Raw genomic sequence first — 22,554 nt, forward strand, 5'->3', positions numbered from 1 at the left:
TCAGTCAAACCACGCTCCGATTTCATCCCAGCAGCAGAGCTGTATCGCTCGTACAGCAATTTGCCTTCTCTGCAGCAGTGCCTGCAAGTCACGGGAAATGATTGCTCTGGAGGCCACAGGCGTTACACCCTCACCGTGCCACGTAAAGGTCCCCTCGCCAGGGTCAAATGAGTCTGGTTCAGGAAGAGAAGAGGACAGCCCCATCGGCACACTCCCTCTTCCTACCTGCTGCAGAGCAGGCTCAGAAGGGCACCGCTTACCAGCTCACGAGTCAGACAGCCTTCAGCAGCTGCCCCAGCGCCTCCACCTCTGAACGCTATGGTAGCACTCGCAGACACACGTATGAGAGCGTCAAAACAATGTGGTGCACCACCACGATGTATCCGTGCACTGTAGGGAAGACCACAGAACCTCAGGCCCTGCAAACTCATGAACTGTTCACATACAAATTCCCGAACTGACTGTAACAGATAAAAGTTTGCAAGGTAAGGACTCCGACTCTTCAGTCACGGGGCTATATGAAGTTTATTGCTCAAAGCACTTTGGAATCCCCTGATGAAATGTGCTACTTAAGTGCAAAGTACTATCATTAAGTCAAACTAAGATTTTTGTTTTAAAAATATCTAGGAATTTCTCAGCATTTACCTGTTTACCTAATAGAATGGTTCTTTATAAAAATAAATAATGGGAGGACAAAAGGGACCACTCCTCCACAATTTTAGTAAACAAGTTTCATTTTTCCATGCTAAAATCTGCAGTATCTTTCAAAAAAATATCAGAACGCCTAACAGAAACTGAGGGTGCATCAGAGTTGCTTACAACTCATCTACTTTATTCCCACAACTAAGATACCACCAGAACTTCAAAATTGCACAACTTTTTCTGAAAGGCCGTAGTATCAGAAACAGTATTTGGCAAAGACTTGGTGAAGAACGGTTTCCTAATAGTTAGCAATAATCTTTACAATAAATTTAAGGGGAAATATTTAGGTTTTATTCTTTGATTTTTTTTTCCCTTAAATCATGTGCCAGCTGTGTTTTGTCCCTCCCATTTCTACAATATTTCCAGTTTCATGTATTTAGATCAATGACACTTTCCAAAAGCTGGTGTACAACATCTTTATATACACTACAAGTTCAGATTACCAGACTATAGTCAGACATTGAATATATAAATAACTTTGCAAACTATTTACAGGTTTTAAATTGATCAGGTTCCAAGCAACCAACACTCTTAAGGCAATTCATTTGTATCACTGGCTGTGTGGCCCTTCAGCATCTCTCCCCTCCCCAATCCCCCCCAAATGATAGGCAATAAACGTGAAATTGCATTTCTTCCTGCCCTGTATTGACAAGATTTTTTTTTCTATGGAGAGATGATCCAACTACTTATCTTTCCTCAAAACAATGAAAAATGTATAGAAATGCATTTCTGTGTTTGCGTGTCAAAAAAAAAAAATCATTAAGGTGCACACCAAGAAGTGGAAGTCCCAATGTCTTACAGCAACATAATTTCTGTATGCTCTTGACAAATGGATTTGGGAATTTGGGGGAAGCATCAATTTTTAAAGCTGCAGAACCCTTTTTAGAACTATGCATTTATAAGCTCATTAGAGACAACATCTGAAGAGCTCAAAAGGGATTTTCTGTTTATATTGACACCGTGCAATATAAAATGCAGCAAAGAGTTGATTTTCAAAGCCTATGTGTAACTACATTAGAATTTTTCTCTTACACCGTATTGCTGTTCAAGATGCTATTCACCATTTAAAGGGATTCTGCATATCTTGCCCAATCCTTACATTGGAATAAAAATTGGCCATTTCAAATTCTGTCTTTTTGTTACAACGCTTCATTCTTAAGTGCAATCACAGTGCAATCCCTTTTGTCAATGCATGACTGAAGCAACCAAGCATATTCTGGTGAAGTAGATGGGATTCACATACCAAACATGCTTAGTGCCTTCTTTTAAGTCCCAATCATCACTTTGTTCTTGGTATTTTTTCAATGCCCTGATTAGGTTCTTTGTTTAGAAGTAATTAACTACTGTGGATTTTGGAACAAAGCAGAGACTTTATACTGAATGCAGAGGTCATCCCCAACAGAGACAAAAGGTGGCAAATTATCGATTAGCTTTATATTTAGAAGCATCCCTTGGTTCACTACTAGGATTGCTCCAGTCATCTGCTTCAGGCGTGGTCTTGTAGTGTCGCCATGCTGACTTATTAAAAACGGGAAGTCTTTCAAATGATTCACTTGAAAGGGCCTACGGAAAAACACAAAAGCAACGGTAAGATATCATTAGATACCCAGATTATACTCTGGGGAGTTCTACAGTTGCAACTTCTGCATTGAACAAGTGTTACATGTCACAGCGCTATTTTGAAAACACTTTAGTTGTGACTAATCACTCTAGCCATAGTCAAACTACTAGTCGTAGTAAAAGTTAAAAGAAAATATTAACACTTGAAAATATTACTTCTTTCCAGGGAGTGGTGTCTACAAAGATAGCAAGAAAAAAAAGTTTTGGTCAAAAACATTTGAGAGATTTGCCACCGACACAGGGCAGACAGCTTTACCGAAACATTTCACTTCAAGAAACTTGGACTCTGACGGCACGCTGACCTGTGAGGACTGATGTAGTTCAGCCCATTAACATGCCTTTTTCCTCTGAGAAAGATCATACCTTTTTCCTTCACACATACATGCACAGGATTTAACTCATCAGAAACTGAAGTTAGCACAGGATTCCACAACTCGCTTTTGCATACAGCAAGGCACAGTGGCAATGTTAAGTCAATGACCTGCATATGAGCTGTACACCATATTCTTTTAAATTTCCTGATGAAATTCAAGCAGTTAGTTTCAATCTCGAGCCCCTGAATAGCCTCAGATCTCCCAAAAAATGACAAAGGCAAAAAGGTCAAGGATTGCACAGAAAAAAGAATATGTACTAGTCAACAGTAGTCTTCTCAGTTTTACTGTGGTCAAAATTTTTAGAATCAAAAAGTACTAACCAAAATAATCTCTCATTACACAGTTATTCGAAAATTCAGCACTTATGACAGATTAACAAAACGCAAAGTTCCAACACAGGGGACAAAAAAAAAGTTAAGTAGTATTAGTGCCAGGTTAATATTTATAATCTTTGTTTTTAGCATTCTGTGTAACTGATTTAGATAAAATATAACGAAAACAGCAATTACAAATTTGAAAACATGTTGAGTGAAAGAGAAAGCTCACTTATTCAGCCTGCTATAAACAAACTGCACTGCATTACTAGCTTATAAAAGGGTCAAATTCATACCTTCAAATAAATTACAGCATCTGAACCAATGCCTTCCATTGAGTAGAGTTTAAGGTCACCTTGAAAGTACCTAGCATACAGACGAGAAATTGGCAAGCCATAGCCAAACCCAGCCTACAAAAACAAGAAAACAAAAGGAAAACCACAATGAAACGTTAAAAAAAAAGGGGCCACAGATCACTGCAATCATTTATAAAACAGAAGATACCTAAATATTAGATTTGCATGAAATTATTTTTCAACCTTTCCTTTATTACTCAGCTTACACTGTAAGCTGGTATTCAGTGGTTTCCGCCATCTCCTTTTTTCCTAGGCATAGTTTTTTAGCTTAAGTACAGAGAAAGGAAAAATATGAGAGTCCTTTGTTAGAACTACCTTGTCCATTTTGCATTTTCTCAAAGTGGCAGGTAGGTGTAACATACAGTACACACTTCCTCCGATCATCAAAGCAAACTAATAGTCTACTGCTTCCTCATTATAATTACCATTGCTGTAACACTCCGTCCTTTCTTTGGTCAAAAACCAGGTTTTTGATAGCATGGTCTTTTCTCTGCCAAGCCTGGGGTCGTTATTCTCAGATGTCTCCATGCTTCAGAGACTACACAGGAAAGCCAGCGACAACTCCGTTTACTTCACCTAGGTCCCACTATTAAGTGATCGCTGATGCCGAAGTGCAATAGCGATCAGAAGACCACTGCAGAAACTACATACAAAGCAATAAGGCAAATAACCCTCGCTGTTGTTTACCCATCTCACAGAAGAGCAGGATTCCACAGCACCGAATGATCTACTGAGGACTGAAACCCTGTACAGATCACACAATTTTCAAAGCGTAACAGACTTAACAGGTACAAAGTTTAGATTTTATATTTAAAAAACTAATATTTATAACCATAGCTACAAAGTCAACACTTGGCACTTTTTCCAACCCACTCTTGTCAGAAAAAGTTATAAAAAACCCAAAGCCTCCCTCACTGCAACCAGGAAGTAAGATTTTTGGTCTACACATTGACTCTTTCAGATGACTGGGTATGTACTGAGGATCACAGTGGCTGAGTATTCACCCCTGAATTTTTCAGGGCTACCCAGAGCAATAAAGGAAGGATTCCAGACACACAAGCATTTGTATATCCTTCTTTTCAAGGTAATGGAATAATACAACTTTTCCATAAGGGTGGATTACAGGGAGAATTAAGACACCTGAAGTTTTCAGAATACCAGTAAACTCATTCCATTATAGTACCTCTACAAAGGCAACCTGACAAATAGCTGAGAATCATGCCCTGAAACTTAACTGTCCTGGTTTCAGCTGGGATAGAGTTAATTTTCTTCTTAGCAGCTGGTGCAGTGCTGTGCTCTGGCTTTGGTGTGAGAACAATGTTGACAGCACACTGATGGGTTTGTCAGTCAGAGGACTGGGGGGGGGGGGCAGGGGGGCACAGGAAATTGGGAGGGGACACAGCCAGGACAGGTGACCCAAGCTAGCCAAAGAGGTATTCCATACCATACAACGTCATGCTGAGTATATAAACTGGGGAAGGAAAGAAGGGGGGGACATCCGGCATTATGGCATTTGTCTTCCCGAGTAACCGTTACGTGTGATGGAGCCCAGCTTCCCTGGGGATGGCTGAACACCTGCCCGCCCACGGGAAGTGGTGAATGGATTCCTTGTTTTGTTTTGCTTGCATGTGCGGCTTTTGCTTTGCCTACTGAGTTGTTCTTATCTCAACCCTTGAGTTTCACATTCCTCCTCCCCATCCCTCTGCGTGAGGGGGTGTCAGCAATCGAGTGGCTGCGTGGTGCTTGGTTGCCGGCTGGGGTTAAACCACGACAAAAATCAAAGACGCAAAATGATACAAGAAAGAAAAGGCCAATGAGGAGGACTTGGAAGCATTATACACAGCTAACAGGTAGTATCACTTTATAGGAAATCTCTTGAGGGAGGGGTGAACATTGAAGACCTTTGTACTACACCGTCCATCACAAATTCTCTTGCTGTCACATCTACTGTCTCTACAGTATCCTTTGACCTCTTTGCCTTGTTTTTACAGAAGTCTAAATTTAGTGATCTTAAACTGATTACAGATGCTCACTCAGTTCTTCAGAGCAGAATGAGAAACAGAAATGACAAAGATGCTCTTTTCTACTCACACCCCTTGTCACAGTCATTAGTGTCCATTTCCACAGCTGAAACAGTTGCTCGGCTGCACTTTTTCAAACAGTATGATTTAAAAAACTTAATTCTCAAAGACTGCCATTAGAGGCACTTGCATCACTTTCAAACATCTGGTCTTGAAAGTAGATGCATTTCTTTTTTAAACTCTAAAAACCGGAAGCTATTGGACTGCCTTAGAACCAAAAAAAAAAATTTCTGAAAGCTGACTTTTCTGAAGACTAGACAATAAATACAACGCACAAATTAAAAAGCACAGCAACCAAAAGGCAAATTGTACATAGTACATACTCTCCAGGAACAGCTCAAGTAAAGGGCAGTACCAAGCAATCCTGAAAACACATTATACTTTCCTCTCTCCAGAATTACTCCTTAAAACCCATACCCAGATTCTGTTTGCCTCCTGCTCCTTCCAGGAAAATCTTTTTACGCTCTGTGCTAGCCCACGTAATTATTTCATACTGCCCTCTTCCAAAAATTTCCTGTCAGTCTCTTCTCTACACGATCTTCAGAGTATTTTCCAGAACAGATAACTTATAAGAAATACGAAGGCAACAGGTCCCAGATGAGTATCCTGTTAAGATGACACCTTGCAAAAAGTCTATTTTGCAAAAGACAATTAACAACCAGAAATTACTACATCGACCTGTGCTTGACCTAGAGGACACAATACAGTCAACGTTGGGACACCTACCTTGAGAAAAGGGAAAGCTTTTTAGAGCAAATTTCACAAAGTATTACAGTTATGCATTACACAAACAGAAAATTATTAGATTTGTGTTACTAGTCTATACAGGTTTCATTAAACTTAATTTAAGCCATGTTTCTCCCACTATAAAGAAATGCTGCCAGAGAAAGAATCATTAAATTATCTAAGAAAACCTAATTATCATTAAACATTACCACGTGTTTCTAATGTTTCCACTGTATGTACAGCAGCACAGAAGAACACAAGACCTCTCAGAATGTGAATGCTGCCATGGCAACATGGATTCTCAGCTGTTTTTAAACAACATTTGCAATGACAGTGAGAAAGGTCTTTCACCAATCAACAGAAAGATCCCTCTCGTCCACTCCCCAAGTCCATGAAGGTTTCGTAAATGAGACAGGGGAGCACGTAACAAGGGGAGGGAGTGTTAGAACAGAAAAATATGTCTATTTACACTGCAGTTTAATTCTGAATATTATTTAAGTCTAGAACAGCACAAGCACAGACCTATCTACTTTTTGGAGCACTGTAATTAAGTGGCTTGGTCTTTGGCACCAAGCAATAAAGCAACTCTCCTTCTACAAGGACTTCAAAGAGGATTTATGCAGAATCTTTCTGCTGAAGGATTTTTATTTGTAGCCTGACATACAAATTGGTTTTATAACTGGATCTGGGCCGTAATACATAACATATCAAGCTTCACTGCTAATTCCTTTTTCCTCTTAGTGGAAAGATATGCTATAGACTCCCAGCTCTTGACTTTCTTCTATCTCCGCACACATCTAAATAAGAGAGCTTAACAACTCTTCTCAACATTCAGTCACGTACAGGCATCAGTCAGACTCACAGGGCAAAACCTGCCAGGTTCACAAGAGAGGGGGATACTTTGCAGGTCTGACTAGAGTGACAGATTGAAGAGGAAAACAAGGCCTGAAAACAGTAGAAGAATACTAAGTATAAATTCCACAGAATCACAGTAAGTGGTCTTGAATAGGAGGAAATAAACACAGGAATGCATTGCTAAAGATGCATGGGGAATAAAAAGGAAAAAATAGCATCAATCCTAAGATGAACACATTTTCCAATCAGAAAGCCACAAAAAGAAGAGACATTTTAATAGTGAATACAACTAGTAATCAAGGTGTAAGTTTATAGTGAGAACAAGTTTCAGGAAATCCTTGTAGGATGATATAGTAAATTGCTGATCAAAAGCAAGACAGAACAAAGGCAGATTATGAATAAAAAAAGATTCTACCATTCATGACAAAGAAAAACGTTTATATTTGAATTAAGGCCTGTTCCCTATCACTCATCCCATTCAAGCTGATTTTCTGTGAAACATCAAAAGTTTGAAACATATTACTAAGATGTGTTGTAGAGGTAGGAGCTGTCAAGGATTAATACCAAGTCAATGCAGATAAAAAACTGGGTTTCACACCTACTGCAGTGGCATCAAACACTGGTAAAAAACAATGCAATGCATTTAGGTGCCACAATGTTATGAACTATGGACGAGGACAGTACCATAAAGACTTTCTGCTAAAATTCTGAAAGGAAATTTATTCTCTCTGAACCACTCTTAACTGGTTTCACCTTCAGTTCACTGTTAATTATTTTATACCAGAAATACTCTTTGCATCACATTTTATTAGCTGGTTGGAGGCACTTCAAGCACAGAAGTATCAGCAGAAAAAGAAATAACCTTAAGAACACGCTAGATGAGCATGTTCCTAAATAGGGAAAGGAAATTTCTCAAAGAATCAACTTTTTCTTGATATGCTTGAAGATAAAGAATTGCAATAGAGTAATAGAGAACAAAGATGAGAAGATGCAAGAATACAATATCAGTATGGATCCACTTAAAGCTAGTCAAATGCAACAGTAGCTATATCATTTTTGTCACAATGAGCCGATATATAATTTAATAATTTAGAAATATTATTTCAAAAAATCATGCTTGCTAAAAGAATCTATGGATTCAACACTCAAATAATTCCCTGCTTAGAAAAAACTATGAGGAAGTTTTGTTTGTTTGAAATCTGACCCTGATACATCTCAGAAGGGAGTATCACATGAGGTATTTCCAGCTGAACAGGAATATACCAGAAGTGTTCATATCACATGCAGGTTTCAAAATTATTTTTTTTAAAAAAGGTGGTTTTAAGTCCTTCACTTATATAAAAGTAATTTAAGAACTTGAATATAAGCTTGTTTATTACTAGGAGGTGTTTCTCACATGCTATAATTCCAACAGTGTGGCTGACCTTTTCAATACATCAATTATAGGAAACAGATATAATTTACAAACAAAAGAGAAGCTCATTAGGTTATCCACCTTCTCAGTAATACAGCACTAAAAATCCTGTCCATTAACCTGTGAAAATATCGTGCTTCTGTAGACATGCTTGTGTCCAAGAATATAATGTCAAGACAAAGAAAAGCAATTTTCTATTCCAAAGACTACGCAATGATAACAGAACCCATTTTCTCTTTGTATGTTTACCTGCATAGACTTGCTAATGATAAACAATTTCTTCAGTGGAAGACCTGATCCAGTAGATTGCAGTGAATGTAAACATACATCCAGAGTGATCCAAAGGGACATTTAAATACATATTGCAATTGCTTACCAAAGGCACAGCTCTTGAGGGCTCCAAACTAGGCCTGGGTGCTGTTGAGTACATGTAGTTAAACAATCTGTCTATTTTTCTTAAAGGTACACCTCCACCTTGATCACTTATCTAAGGAATAAAAAGACTTTTAAACATTATGTTCTGAAAAAAAACTCTGCAAAACTCAAGCAGCATTATCTAAGTGACTTCAGAGATACTAAAGGAGCAGCTAAGAACTCTGTCTACTCTGGAGAAAAGGAGGCTGAGGGCTGACCTCGCTGTGCTCTGCAGCTTCCTGAGGAGGGGAAATGGAGAGAGAGGTGCTGATCTCCTCTCCCTGGGATCCAGTGACAGGACATGAAGGAATGGTTCAAAGCGGCATCAGAGGAGGTTCAGACTGGACATCGGGAACATTTCTTTACAAACAGGGTGGTCAAACACTGGAACAGGCTTCCTAGAGGGGTGGTCAATGTCCCATGGCTGTCAGTGTTTAAGAGGCATTTTGACAATGCCCTTAATCCAGCCCTGGAGTGGTCAGGCAGCTGGACTAGATGATCTCTGTAGGTCCTTTCCAACCGAAAATACTCTATTCTAACAAATACAAAGCAAGTATAAGAAGCGATACAGTAATTTGCCTTTTTGCTTTTTCAAATTACAAGTCATACTATGCTAAACCTAGCAGGTTTGTAAGCTGCGTATTATTTTTAAGCATTTACCTTAATAGATAGATCTTCTTTCCCCAAAGTGACTAAGGTTTTGATCGATGGATAGCCTTCTCTCTTACCTTCATGTAATTCCACTGTAGCTCTCATTGAATTCTGAAGACAAAAGAAAAAAATGTCTCTTTGATTCTAACTTCATCATACATGCTTTTTGTCCTACATTTCTATACAAGATGGAAACGGCTGTATTTAAACAAGTTTAAGAAGTGCATTACAGTCAATGAATTGTCCAGTTAAACTTTTACATCAGAACTCCATTATACATACTTTTATCTATTTTTTACTGTGTGAAATCAATTAATATGCGTGTGTGTGTATATGTATGTCTGTATAAAGGATGACAACATCCTTCACCCTCCGCCTTGCAGAACACCAACAGTGATGTTCACCTCTGAGAACAAGCTTTGATTTTCTCAGTCTGGGTAACGTAATTGCTAAGTTATGATAAAGTCAGACAGATAGATGGCAACTATTAACAGAGCTTCCACTGCCAGTCCTTCCACAGCTACAACTTACTGGTTTCATAGTGTTTCATGACTGGAACCAAAACATACCTACCAGTAGTGCACAAATTCTCATCTGTTCTGCACTGGAACTAATGTTACAAATGACAAAACAGGGAAGATTTAAATGAACAATACTTGGAAAATGTCAGAAATCAAACCCAAAATACCATTATTTGGGAAAAGTTTATCTCTGACCAAATGCATTTTCCCCCCTGATTTTCTTGTGTTAACCTGCACGGCCTAAAGACCACCTATCTATTTGAAAGCAATCGATAGCTCTTACCCACTCCATTTTCATTGTTGTTCCAACAAAAATAAAACCAAAACAAAGCATGTAATTGACACTATTCAAGGATATGGGCTGTTTTCACAATAGACATTGATCCTAACTAGTCCTCAAATAAGCAATAAAGCAGCAAGCTTATGAAAACTGCAAGGTAAAAAAATAATCATTGCAAAAACAGACTATCATGAGTGTTTTAAAGTTAAATCAGCTGCAAAAGCACAAAAGGAGAAGTGGAAAAACACAGAAATCTCAAGTACACAAGGGCATGAGAGGGCTGTAAGCCTTGCTTTCAACCCTTTCCACTTGTTTAAGAATAAACGTAGGAAAGGAAAACTGAAATAACATTTAACAGCTGTAAATGAAAAGAATCTTAATTTCAACAGTAATGTAAGTTCACAAACCCCTTCGAAATATTAACACGTGCAACCTACCTTGAATAACTCAAACAACATATGAAACAAGTGAGAAGGTACATAGACTACTTGAATAGGCTTGTTTGGAGCTTTAGCTAAAAAAAAAAAAAAAGAAGAGCCAAATTATTATATTTTTTTTAAAACAGTATTTTGCATAATTTCTATCTACAGGAATAACATGAAACTGTAGGAAAAGACAAGTATGTAAGCATGTTTTCATTTTGAAAGTGCAAGATTATGTTTTTACTTCATGGAACTAGATTTCAGTTACTGCTATATCCTGAAATAACAAATTCTAATGATGATTTTCAAAGATATCTATGTCAGCAGACTGTTTAGATATGAAACTTCACTAAAGCAGTGGTTGGTTTCATACTGACAACGTATGGTAAGTAAGAGAACTTTCCCATTTAACTGGGAAATTCCTTTTCTTAACACAAACTATATTTAAGCATAACATTTGCTGCACAAAAAGGTTCTTACACTTAAAATTCACTGTTTAAGCTATTCTAAAAACTATGTATTTTCCCATAATTAAAACATATAAAATGTAAAGTGTTACTAAAAATTTTCAAAAATATATTTCAGACAATATTAGAGTTTTCTTAATCCAAACCATAACTGAATTGTTTGTCTGCTGTTGTCCTGTTGTTAGTATTTTGGCTGAGGTGTATGGCTTGGCACAGCTCTGTATGTAGAGTGCTAACTGATTTGGCAGGAAATAACAGAGCCGCATTTAATACATTCCAGGACAGTTTCGGTGCTGAAGATGCAACCATCCCTGAACACTGAAATATCTACTGGCATTAAATTATAGAGTCACAGTTTGTCAGACTCAGCAGCAGTTCAGATTGAAGAAAAATCCTGAAATGTCTGTTTCATAAATTGCAGGAAGATACAAACATGCACACAGAACACATCAACTTCATCCTTTTTGGCACTGAGGGTTGATAATACTAGCTATTATTTTAAGATACACAATAGGGAAAACTCTTCAGAAAAGACCACCAAAACAATGCTCTGCATATTTAGTTGCAAGGCAACTTGCTGTTTTATTACATTAATTTTGTCAGTCCATACTCCAGTTCTCTTATGCATCACTAAAACCAAGGTTGACCAATTTGTACTCACTTGAGGCACAGAGTACGCACAGAAAACATGTTATTGTTGCTCTTGTGAGGTAATTTGCAAAGTCACTTTCCTCATGTTGATAATCTAGTTTAAAAGGAAGCCAGTATTTTTTTCCTCACATTTTTAATAAGATCCAGCAACTTGTTTTCTCTACTGTTGCATCTTTTCACTTAGGCCTTCAAATGAATTTTGCAGTCATTCCTCTGCTGTAGCACTCAGTACTTTTAGCTCTAAAAATCACTCAGTGTGGGAACGGGGAAGGTTGGGCCCTTTGGTTTTGGGAGAGGGGGCTGGTAGAGATGCATCAGCATTGACAATATCACTTTGTTTAGAGAAGTATTTCCACAATACTTTAAGCAACACGTGTTCCCATATATCATACACTCCATTTTGAGTGTTACCTATTTCTGAGACTTTTTAAATTCCCTGTTGGAGTCTGAAAACATCTTAGTCTTATGTTTGGAGAGCTGTCCCAAGTTTGTGAGAGGATCACTCAAAACAATTTATTCTTTTAACTTAAAAAAGACAACTTACCTTTTGTCAATAGAAATTATGAACAAAAATCAGTCCATACACTGACAAGGACTGTCTCATCAATTTCACAGCATCCAAGCCTTATCTTTCCAATCAACTTGAAATAATGTTCATGTGAGAAGTTTACGATAGGACTTACAAGATAAGAGCATGGAAACAAATGTCTAATTTTGCCATCTTACACAGAAAAGCTTACCGCTGGTGCAGAGACTGACAGCGGAATTTATAAACATACTTCAAAATGAAGCAAATTTCAGCTTTTTTTAAAGATTAGTTAGAAGACAGGCATGTTTCCTTCCCAATTATGAGGATTCTTGATCACCTTATTTTCCTTTAAGTAACAGCAAATTCAGCAGATAGCACTCTGCATTCAGCATCAAGAAGTAGATGTGCCATGATGATAAACTGTAATTCTGGTGCCCATGCGGACACGTAAGAAAAGTAAATCTGCATATAGCACTGCAGAGTTCTAATCGTAACTTACAGTTAACAAAACTAGAAATCGCTGATGTTACAAATGTTGCTTTTTTTTGTTTTGTTTTTGTGTTGTTTTGTTTTTTTTACATACATCACTTAAATGGGAAACTAATTGCACAATTACCATTGAATTCTTCAACTTCCAGATCAGGCGCCACCAGATAGTACTGTTCGCATAACATCTTAGCTGTCTCATAAGCATCTACAAAACAACAGAACATTGACTTATCAAATACATCTAGAGTTGTCTAGCAAAACTCATCCTGTACGTGAAAGACTACAAGCAGAACACTCATTTTAGTAACTAAAGTATGAAACCAGTATCCATTCTGCTCCATTTTTCTGTGTGCTTATAGCCCATTTGCCAAGAAAGGGCAAATTCTATTTAAAACTCTAAGCAGATTACTAGAGAGAAGCTATTTTTTGTCTTTTTTCAGGGCTTGAAAAACAGAGAGTATAATCTTAGGCTGACCATAATATGTACTTATTTGTCATGTCCTGATCACACTGTAATGTTTGTTCTTTCCAACTCAAATAAAAAAAAAGGATGACATTGCAACCATAAATTCAGTTTTTCTAAACACAATACTGTTTACAATACTTGATTTTTCAAGGTCTTTTGAGGGGAAAGCTGGAATCATTAAGATTCTTCATTCCTTCCTACTGAACAAAAAAAAGAAAGCCTCCTCGTAATCCAAATCAGGCTTGACGTATTGTCAAAACACAGCAAGAAAATTTAAGTCACCTCTTGTTTGAAAGATTTCTTAGTAGCTTAAATATTCACTGGTACCTCATTTGCAAAAATTTTAGAGACAAGCAGCAAGTCTTAAAGAGAAGCTATAAACTTGATGTTCTAACCACATTGCTTCGGCTACTTTAAAAGTGGCTTACTCATAATAAACATGAGCTAAAAGCAAGCAGATAAACAGATGGGCAGTTCTGTAAGCAGAGAGAAACTTGCTAAGATACCATAAGAATTGCATTTGACCTCACCCTACATGTACCTTCTTCCTCCTGCCCAAAGTGACACTACTGCCAAGTCACTGCCAAGACTCAGAGCTATGTGACAAGCACAAAGAAAGTAAAATCACTGGTTTCCAGAAAGGGCTAGTTACCTGTAATTGTCCTCCTTCAAGATGCCTACAGAAATAATCTATAATGTCCCGTTATCTGAAAAAAAATTTCTACCAGTTTTTCTGGCATCTGCAGGGCTGGATGTATCACACAACACTAACACAAATGCTGCTTGAGGTCTAGTAAAATGGAGCTAATCAACACTGGAAATGTTCCCAGGACTTGACCAAGAACATCTCATAAAATCAGCTATTCATAGGAATCTTATGCCAAGATGGTCAGCTCCAAAGACTTTCTAAAACAGTCCTGTCATTAACACAATAAAATGTGTCCTAGTAAAAAGATCAAAATCCCATTTAATATCCAAAGCTGTACAAAGAACCTCAGCCTGGTATGTGCATAATTTAGGAAAAAAGATGCTGGAATACCTAGACTTAATCACGTCAGAACTTCTGATGGTCTTGGCAGTAACCCTGTGCTTTAATAGAAAGGGGTGCAAGAAGCACAGCCACAATATTGGCTCAGTTATCAAAAGCTGAAGATAGCAATGTTCCACCTACATGGAAAAAGGAATACAATAGCACATTTCAAAGAGTTTCCACATCACAGAAGTGAAAACCAGGTAGGGATCCAGGGGACAGGTGTTGGGATTCTTATTGCAGCGAAAAACTTCAAGGCCTCTAAAAAGCAAACCAATAACTGCATGGGAATAACCCAAAAGCCCTCAGTACACAGATGTGGAGCAGACAGTCACTACGCAAACCTTGAGAGAACAAAGAGGCTCTGAATAAATCAATTTAGCCTACCTAAATTTAATGTAGAACTCTCATCCATTTTCAGGAAGCAGCCACCTAACCACCCTCGAGATGAACGGGAATACACTATAACTTCATGATCTAGTAAAACATCCATCCATGAGCAAAACAGTGTCAGACAGACTCTGTGCAGTCTCACATTTTACCTTCCTTTAAAAGCCAACTCTTTGACAGAGTCCTAAGCCTTTAGAAGAGACTGCAGAGTTCATAGCAGGCTTTATGTCATGGCTGAAGGCAGGCAGCAACAGGAGTGAAGGATCTATTAGTACATCTAAAATCCTTACTCCAGGAACAAGCCTGCATTTGTTGTCAGCTCAAAATACTTACTGTAGGATAGTCAGCGAGATACCAAGACCCACCTCAGACAGTTCCAGACAAAACGCTTTGTGGAGCTGCTTGAGGTAAGAATTGGCTGTTTAAATAATTTCTTCAATATCTGAAGGACATACAGAGCTCGTGGCTGCCACATATGGTGCCAAAAATCACCATCTTAACTCTGACAAATATCTCAGAATGTTCCCTGTGAACCAGAATGTTTTGGAGCTAGCACCGTATACAGAATGTAAGATAACCCGTTCACCAATTCTACAAGGAAATGGCCTCAACCACCTTGACTCTAGACACTCCATCTTTAAGGACATTTTGTTTCTTTGAGAAACAATACTGTACACTGTTTGTGATGCCCTTGTTTTGTTAGCGATTACTTCTTCAGATGTGGAAGACCTATTTCAGCTACTGGCTCAAAAACTGGACTGAGAACCTTCTCACACTATGTGTTCCTCTGTCAAAGGCAGCAACTATGAATTTGATGATCAAGATAGATCAAACATTGGTATTAAAGGGAATATCTAAATAAACAACACAACTGTGATATATACAATGCATAGTCAAAGTGGAGTAAGATCAACCAAAAGAAAACTGCTGAAAAAAGGCCGCCTTAAGAGCTAGAAGCCAAGACTGCTTTGTAACAGTAAAAAGCACCTACAATACAAAGCAAGCTATCACACAGGTCAGAGTCTGGCATCAGAAAGGTCTCCCTCTTACTTCACCAAAGGGTGAGAGAAAGCCAAGGGGAGAAACACATCCTTCCCCTCTTGCAGCTGCACAACATCAGTAAAGGACAGAGCGTAGAACTGACTCCTACAGCAAGGCCTGTATTTGTAAAGAGACACACACAGAGCGTGAACCTTCAACGTACAAGTTCTTGAAGCAGCATTGTCTCAAGCCTACTTACTAACGTTCTGAAAGCGTATGAAAACTCACAACACTAAGCACACAGGATTTATTAAGCAAACAGGATTTCTAACACAGCTGTGGCAGATCATGATCAGATATGCATAGCAATGGGGAGTTTCACTGGAATATCAGTATTCTTGAGGACACTTTACTGCAAGGGCTAATTAAACAAATTGAAAAATTTTACTTACTCTCAATTTTCTTTAGTACCAGCATCAGATAAAAAAAAAGTACATGAGAAATCGTTTCTATGTATTTTAGGGCAGAAGAAAACTAAAGTTTAACAGAACACTTAGACACTTAATACTTAAAAGGACAGATTAAAGTTATTAAAAATTTCAGGTTTTTTTAGTTCTGTTAATATAACAGAAGTTTCTCTATTCTCATTAACACATAAGAAAGCCTCCACAAACCCATGACTTCACTGTAAGCAACTGCAGAACTACTTTTTTTATTTTATTAAATGAATTTAAATGTCCTTCAGTCTCTTGTATCTCAGTAACATATTTAGATATATTCTAAGTTGTGGGGTTTTTTTATCAACAGAAGAATTAACTTCATCTTACCTTTAACCACCTCTGCCACATTACAGTTAGGGTCAATACTTCCAATATGTTTGGGATGAGCAGGATTAATATCTCCACCAAAAAGAAGTGCTGAAAGGAAAAAGAAATGGCAGTAAATTGTGTATTACACTTGAGGCAGCCCAGAAAGTTTAAATATGATGGTATCTGAAACCTACTGGATAGTACATCATTTTGTAAAAAGATTCTCCAGGAAACTGTCAGAATCCTTGTTTAGGAAGACTACTTGCCTCCTTCCTCCTCTTCCCCCCCTTCCCCGCCCCCCCCCCCCCCCCCCTTTTTTTTTTGTATAGCTAGGACTATTAAAACAAATACTGGTGTGGGAGGGTTAAGGTGAAAACCTGCATTTCAAAGTGGACTATTAAAAATTAGATAAAACTAAACTGTAAAATGCTTCACTCATACCATTATGTCAGAACAGAAGCACTCACAACAATGAAAATGTTACAGTAAAAAGGACTGAGGAACTCTAAGACAGCATTAAAAGCCTTTTGCACTCACCTAACCTGCAATTTCACAGCTGGCACACAGGTCTCAACTCACTTTACTTTCTCCCTGACTCTCAGCAGTATACTCCCTGCTCTCGCCTTTGCACAAGGGTCTGCCACTCACCAGATCCTTCACAGAGAGTTTAGCTCTCAAAGAAGTAGAAAGGTTTTACACATTTTTGCAGAAGTGATTTTCTGCTGCTTTAGCAGGTTAGTCAGCCCTGATGTGAAACTGATGCAGTATGAGGTGAGCAAAAGTGAGGACCTGAAAGCTTTTCCTATTCCAGTCATGGCGAACTAATACACTGGCACACTGCACCTTGTAGAACTGCGCTGTAAGAAACAGTCTGTCGATAATGTATCAAACAAGAATGCAAACGACATAAAACTCTGTTTCTTCATTCTGCTTTCCAATTGCCTTTTTCATCAGTGTTTCAAGATTAATATTTGCCATCATGGACAAATCACTAACATTGCTTAACACAGAGAACTTGTACAACATTAACTAAACTTTAAGCATCTACAGGCATTTTTAAATAATCAAATTGTCCACAGGAAAAGCCATTTCAGTTCAATGAGAAGTTTAAGATTTTAGAACTAGTGCAAGTTATGCTAGCACTTGGCCCACAACTTCTATTAGGACAATGTTTTTACTTATTGCTAGAACTCTTCTATGACAGCCTTTTAACTTAACTTGGTTTTACATCTGTCATTTGTCTGCCCAGGTACAAGTAAAGAATAAACTGCACATTTATCTCATTTTGTATGCTTTGCCACATTAAGAGTTTTGTGTCCACACAGCAAGGCATTTGTTAGTCACATAAAAGGTTACTGGAAAGACACACAACTCGTAGTAAAATACCTTACAGTACAGTACTCTAGCATCCGCATTCTCTGTAGCGTACTACAATTTCTAAGAGCTCATAAAAGCAGAATACTGGGCAGAGAATGAAGCTCTAGAGCTAAAAGGCACGGAATACACTAGATCACAGGACTGCCCTTAACTTTATACAGATAATTTTCTGCATGGTTGCACATACTGGTTAATAGGAACTGCAAGTAACTCCTTTCACTCTGTAATACGAATAAAAAAGTAAGTTTATTAGTAACAAGAAATTAAACAGATCTTAATGATAAAGGATGACTAGCATTCATTCATAAGCAGGGAATAAGTAGTAGACAAGAGATATAATTGAAAGCTTAATTTAGAAATACTCAACCTCTTTAGAAAGCAAGAAAGTCTAGAGAGCTTGCTGAAAAAAACAACAATAAAAATATGTAGTGCATAACCTATTCAGAATTTATCGTGTCCCTGCATTTCATTATGAAATAAATGTCAGCTCTACAAACTATCTTGCGAGATTTGTGAGCAGAAAGATACAGCTACTCTACTACCATCTAAAAATACTTCATGTATCACTACACAAGCTGTCTCTGCCAACAAAATTAAAAAGTGACAGCCATGCTGACAAAGCCTGACAATTCTAAAAGAAAGCATACTGGTGTTTCGGATTCATTTCTGATAGCTGCAAAGTACCAAATTAACCCGTTGCCAGTATATCTTTTACCATAATTAGCATAAAATATTAAGAATTAGCCATGAGTATGGGAAAAACCCCACAAAACAAAGCTATGGCTTCAGGTTTACAAGCAGTAACTAATGAGTTCTCAAAGATTAAAAAAGCAGTTACTTACTGTGTTGGTTAATAAGCATACGGAAAGAGATGCGGTTGGTGTAGAATCTATCTAGAAAATACTGGATGTTACTGCTAACAAATGGATCGAAGCCATATTTTTCCTTGTATTCAATCACCCCTTGCGCCATGGTTGGAACCACATCATTGTGTCTGTTCCTGACTTTAATTAAAACATCTAAAAAGCTGGAGGAAACAAAATTAGAAACATATTGTTAAAAGTGTAACTAAACTCAGTCTCTCACTTCTGTTTTCAACTGCCCATAGCATAACCATTTTATCTGTTTACTATCCCTCCCAGTCAACAAAGAATTATCAGAGGGAGAGGATAAAATATAGCAGTCCCTAAACAAACATATTTAAAGAAAAATATTTGGTCAATCTCTCATTTATGAGGTCTGTGAAACATTCAGGGCCTTCAATTAAGTTATCCCTCCCCAAAACATTCCTTTTAGAACAAAAAAAAAATTTCTTTTACTGCAATCATATGCATGATGGTAACTCTCATTCTCTGCAGGCAACAGTAGCTGGGAGACTGAAAAGGAAACTGAGGAAAACCAACCTGACTGCCCTTGATAATTTCCGGAGAAGTTTTACACTTCATACTTTCTTCCCAACACGTCAAGCCGTGCAGTGTAACTTTTGAATGTATTTCCTTTACTTGGCATCTATTCCGGTGAGTTTGACTATCAGGATGTGTTAATTATTAGGCGACTCCTGCTCAGTTTGCTCTCACACCGCTGGATGGCAGAGCACGTACAAGACTGCTCAGCCGGGATCCTCCCCGTGCCAGCTCGGCAGGCTTTGGGTATCACTGCCATTACTTTTAACAAGCATCTGTTAACAAGCACTTGCTTTGAACCAGCTTGGAGGATTTTCTTTTCGCCTGCCAAGGCAGCTCAAGAACCTAGGATCTTCAAAGTGCTCTCCCCCCCACCCCCCCATGCAAACTCATACGTACTTGAGATACTATTAATAGCTTTCTAAAGCCTAGACATGAAAAATCAGTACTACTCAACTCTGCTACATACTCTAACATTAAATTAATATTAGCACCTCAGTGATTACATAATCTTGATAAAAAAAGCACATAGTGAAATGCAGCTTTTCAAAAACAGCACAGCTGGGAGACTTGCTCATCTATGCCTGTATCTACAGTTCTACAGGTCCTTTTCAAAAAAGGATCAACAGCAACGCATTCTCAGATTCATAACAAATACTGAAAATAAATGTATTAATTATTTTTATCAAAAGTAGAATATACCAGCTAAGGAAGGAATCAGAATAGTTTGGTTGGAAGGGACCTTTAAAGGTCATCTAGTGAATCCTGCTGCAATAGCCAAGGGAAAAAATGTTAAGAACACCAAAAGTAAAAAATACTACCAATTAGACAACCCATTTAAAGCAGACCCTCCCTTCCTTTTCATAATTACTTAGCCAAGACAATAATTTGAAAGTACACCATACCATTCTTAAGTGATATACTTAAAATCACTTCTCCCATTCTACACTGCCAATTCCAAAGGAACGTAGGATTAATTTTTAAGTTTTTTCATCATCCTCAGTCTAACCAGTTTTTGCCTGTGTGTTAACATTGTTAGAATAGTTCAATAGTCTTTCAACGCTATTTTGTTGCATAGAAAAGGAGAAGTTTTAACTGCTTAATTCCCCAATCTAAATACTCTAACAGTACAGAATGACTGTTCTCTTACTGGTCTTGCTGACTGGACATCTTAAAATATACTTTAAAAGTTTGGAGACTTTTTATGTTTATGAAGTCTTGATTCTGGGTCATCTGTAACCACTGAGATATGTTAGTTTTTGAGACAAGACCAGTGCCTGGCTGTACTCATGTTGCTTCTTTGGCTCAGAGCAGGAAGACACTAGCTAAAAACAGAGCCGAGAAGCAACACTTACATCTGAAAAACAACTGACAACGCTCTCCACTAACTGCTTTTTGCTGACAGCTTCACCATTTGTTTTTTAATACCTTCGCTACCCACAATATATACAATATGGTGCCTACGTGCTCCACAAGGGCAAACTGTTCACCAACATCCCACTACCTAAGTGCTTCAATGCACAGAGCGTACTTAAGGGCAAACAAAGAACTAGAAGGTTTATCTGCTACAGACCAGCAAATCATAGCTGAAGCTGCGCGCAAATACACATAAAGGCATTCTTCATTGTTCCAGAGACACAACAAGCCTCCCCTTCCATCTTCAAAGATAAAACTGAGTTCACTCAGGTGTTTCCATCAAGCAGATGCTTCTAAAGGACCAAACACATGAAGTACATAGGCACATTTCAAAGCAGCAGGGGCAGAAATCAAAACACCTTTCCTTGATCTTATTACTCATTCCTTACCACCACCACCCCCCCCACACACACACCCCTGAAAGACACAAAGCTTTTACTGTTCTCAGACTGTGGGAGACCATACCAAGGAATTTTTTTAATGCCCATGGGATTAGCTGGATTGGGAGGGGAATACTCCAGAATAGCTCTGAAAATTTCATTTAGCAATGACTGTTTTTTCAAAATTCAGCATATCATCTTCAAAACCACAATGAACAAATAATGCAGTTGGTTTGACAGATGAGAATTATTAACATGAAGCTATTTTAGTCAAGTGAGCTTCAGTGGCTTCTGTATAACAAAAAAAATATTTAAGGCATTACCATTGCTACTAAATAAATTAAGTCTATAGGCTTCTGCAAAGACAACTAATGAATGTCACAACACAAGGTATAATTTAACTCCCTAATAATTGTATATATTATTCGAGTTTGATCTATCATCACAGTGCAAGAAAAGAAGTCGTAAGAAAGCCAATATAAAGACAAAGGGAATTTTTGCTATGACTTATTGATAGTATTATCTGAAAGAAGACAGACAAGAAAGTGTCAAGTAGACTGAAGAAAAAAATCCTTTTAAATGCAACAGACATTCAGTGTGTTTTTTTGATTGGCTGCTCTTTGTAAAAGCAGCACTAGCAGGTAGCCGAGAGTCACCAGACAAGACAGATACCAGTTCGCACTCTGAAAGATTTCTCTACTAGAAAGTGTAGCTACTTTTGAAGTGCAAAGTAACTGAAGCAGCATTTCACATTACTTGAAAGTAACTAAAGGGCACCTTCTTAATCAAATCTACTCCAATATTTATTTTAAATTGCTAACAGAATCATTATTTTAATCTTAGTGCTGCAGAAAAAGTTACTTCTTGTTTACTAAGTTTCTTGTGTGTGTTATCTCTAGACACACTGGCAGCCTACTACTTGTTGCTCAGTTCCAGGACACTCCCACACACACCCTCCCACAAGAGTGCCATGAAGAAAAAAATCGGCAAAGAAACTCACAGGTACAGGGGGGTGGCATAATTCTTCTTTGAAAGTACATGTGAGCAGCACGTTTTATAAACCCATCAATTTTTGAAAAACAACTTCTGCCTCTGTGTTTATCCAGATGCATACTGACATCACGGGAAATTTCCAACACTTCTGCCAGCTTACACCCTGTACTAAGTATGGACACCTTATCTTAACGCTCTGCAATCACACTGTTTGACAGAACTGTAGAAAGACTTCCACCTGACCACTCTGCAGCTTGAAGGGAGAGATTTGTGTTATCAAAAATGCAAAAGTAACCCGATCTTTTGCCATATGCACATACTACTGACAGTATCAGTAACATGGCACTGTTGTACTATGTTCTCATAAGGTCTGCTGACCAACAGGATGTAATAAAAAAACCTGAAAAACCTCTGAACCACTTCACCACAGAAACGTTAAGACC

At 38.0% G+C, this 22,554-nt stretch overlaps 1 protein-coding gene across 2 annotated transcripts in view; it reads right to left on the reverse strand.

The window, feature by feature from the left end:
* Positions 1–506: 506 nt before the first annotated feature.
* PDK3 (pyruvate dehydrogenase kinase 3) overlaps positions 507–22,554 on the reverse strand; it is a 56,376-nt gene continuing 34,328 nt past the window's right edge. Inside the window, exons 3-10 of one of the 2 annotated variants that reach the window (XM_055701575.1) lie at positions 18,762–18,946; positions 16,561–16,650; positions 12,994–13,071; positions 10,746–10,822; positions 9,517–9,618; positions 8,819–8,929; positions 3,307–3,420; positions 507–2,265 (exon numbers count right to left, since the gene is read on the reverse strand). In XM_055701575.1, coding sequence (XP_055557550.1) covers positions 2,122–2,265; positions 3,307–3,420; positions 8,819–8,929; positions 9,517–9,618; positions 10,746–10,822; positions 12,994–13,071; positions 16,561–16,650; positions 18,762–18,946 — 901 coding nt within the window. In that variant the 3' untranslated portion in view covers positions 507–2,121. The remainder of the gene's footprint in view (positions 2,266–3,306; positions 3,421–8,818; positions 8,930–9,516; positions 9,619–10,745; positions 10,823–12,993; positions 13,072–16,560; positions 16,651–18,761; positions 18,947–22,554) is intronic. The other variant, XM_055701574.1, reaches the window with a different exon arrangement.

This window comes from Falco cherrug, chromosome 2 (assembly GCF_023634085.1).
Source record: "Falco cherrug isolate bFalChe1 chromosome 2, bFalChe1.pri, whole genome shotgun sequence".
Taxonomy (NCBI): domain Eukaryota; kingdom Metazoa; phylum Chordata; class Aves; order Falconiformes; family Falconidae; genus Falco; species Falco cherrug.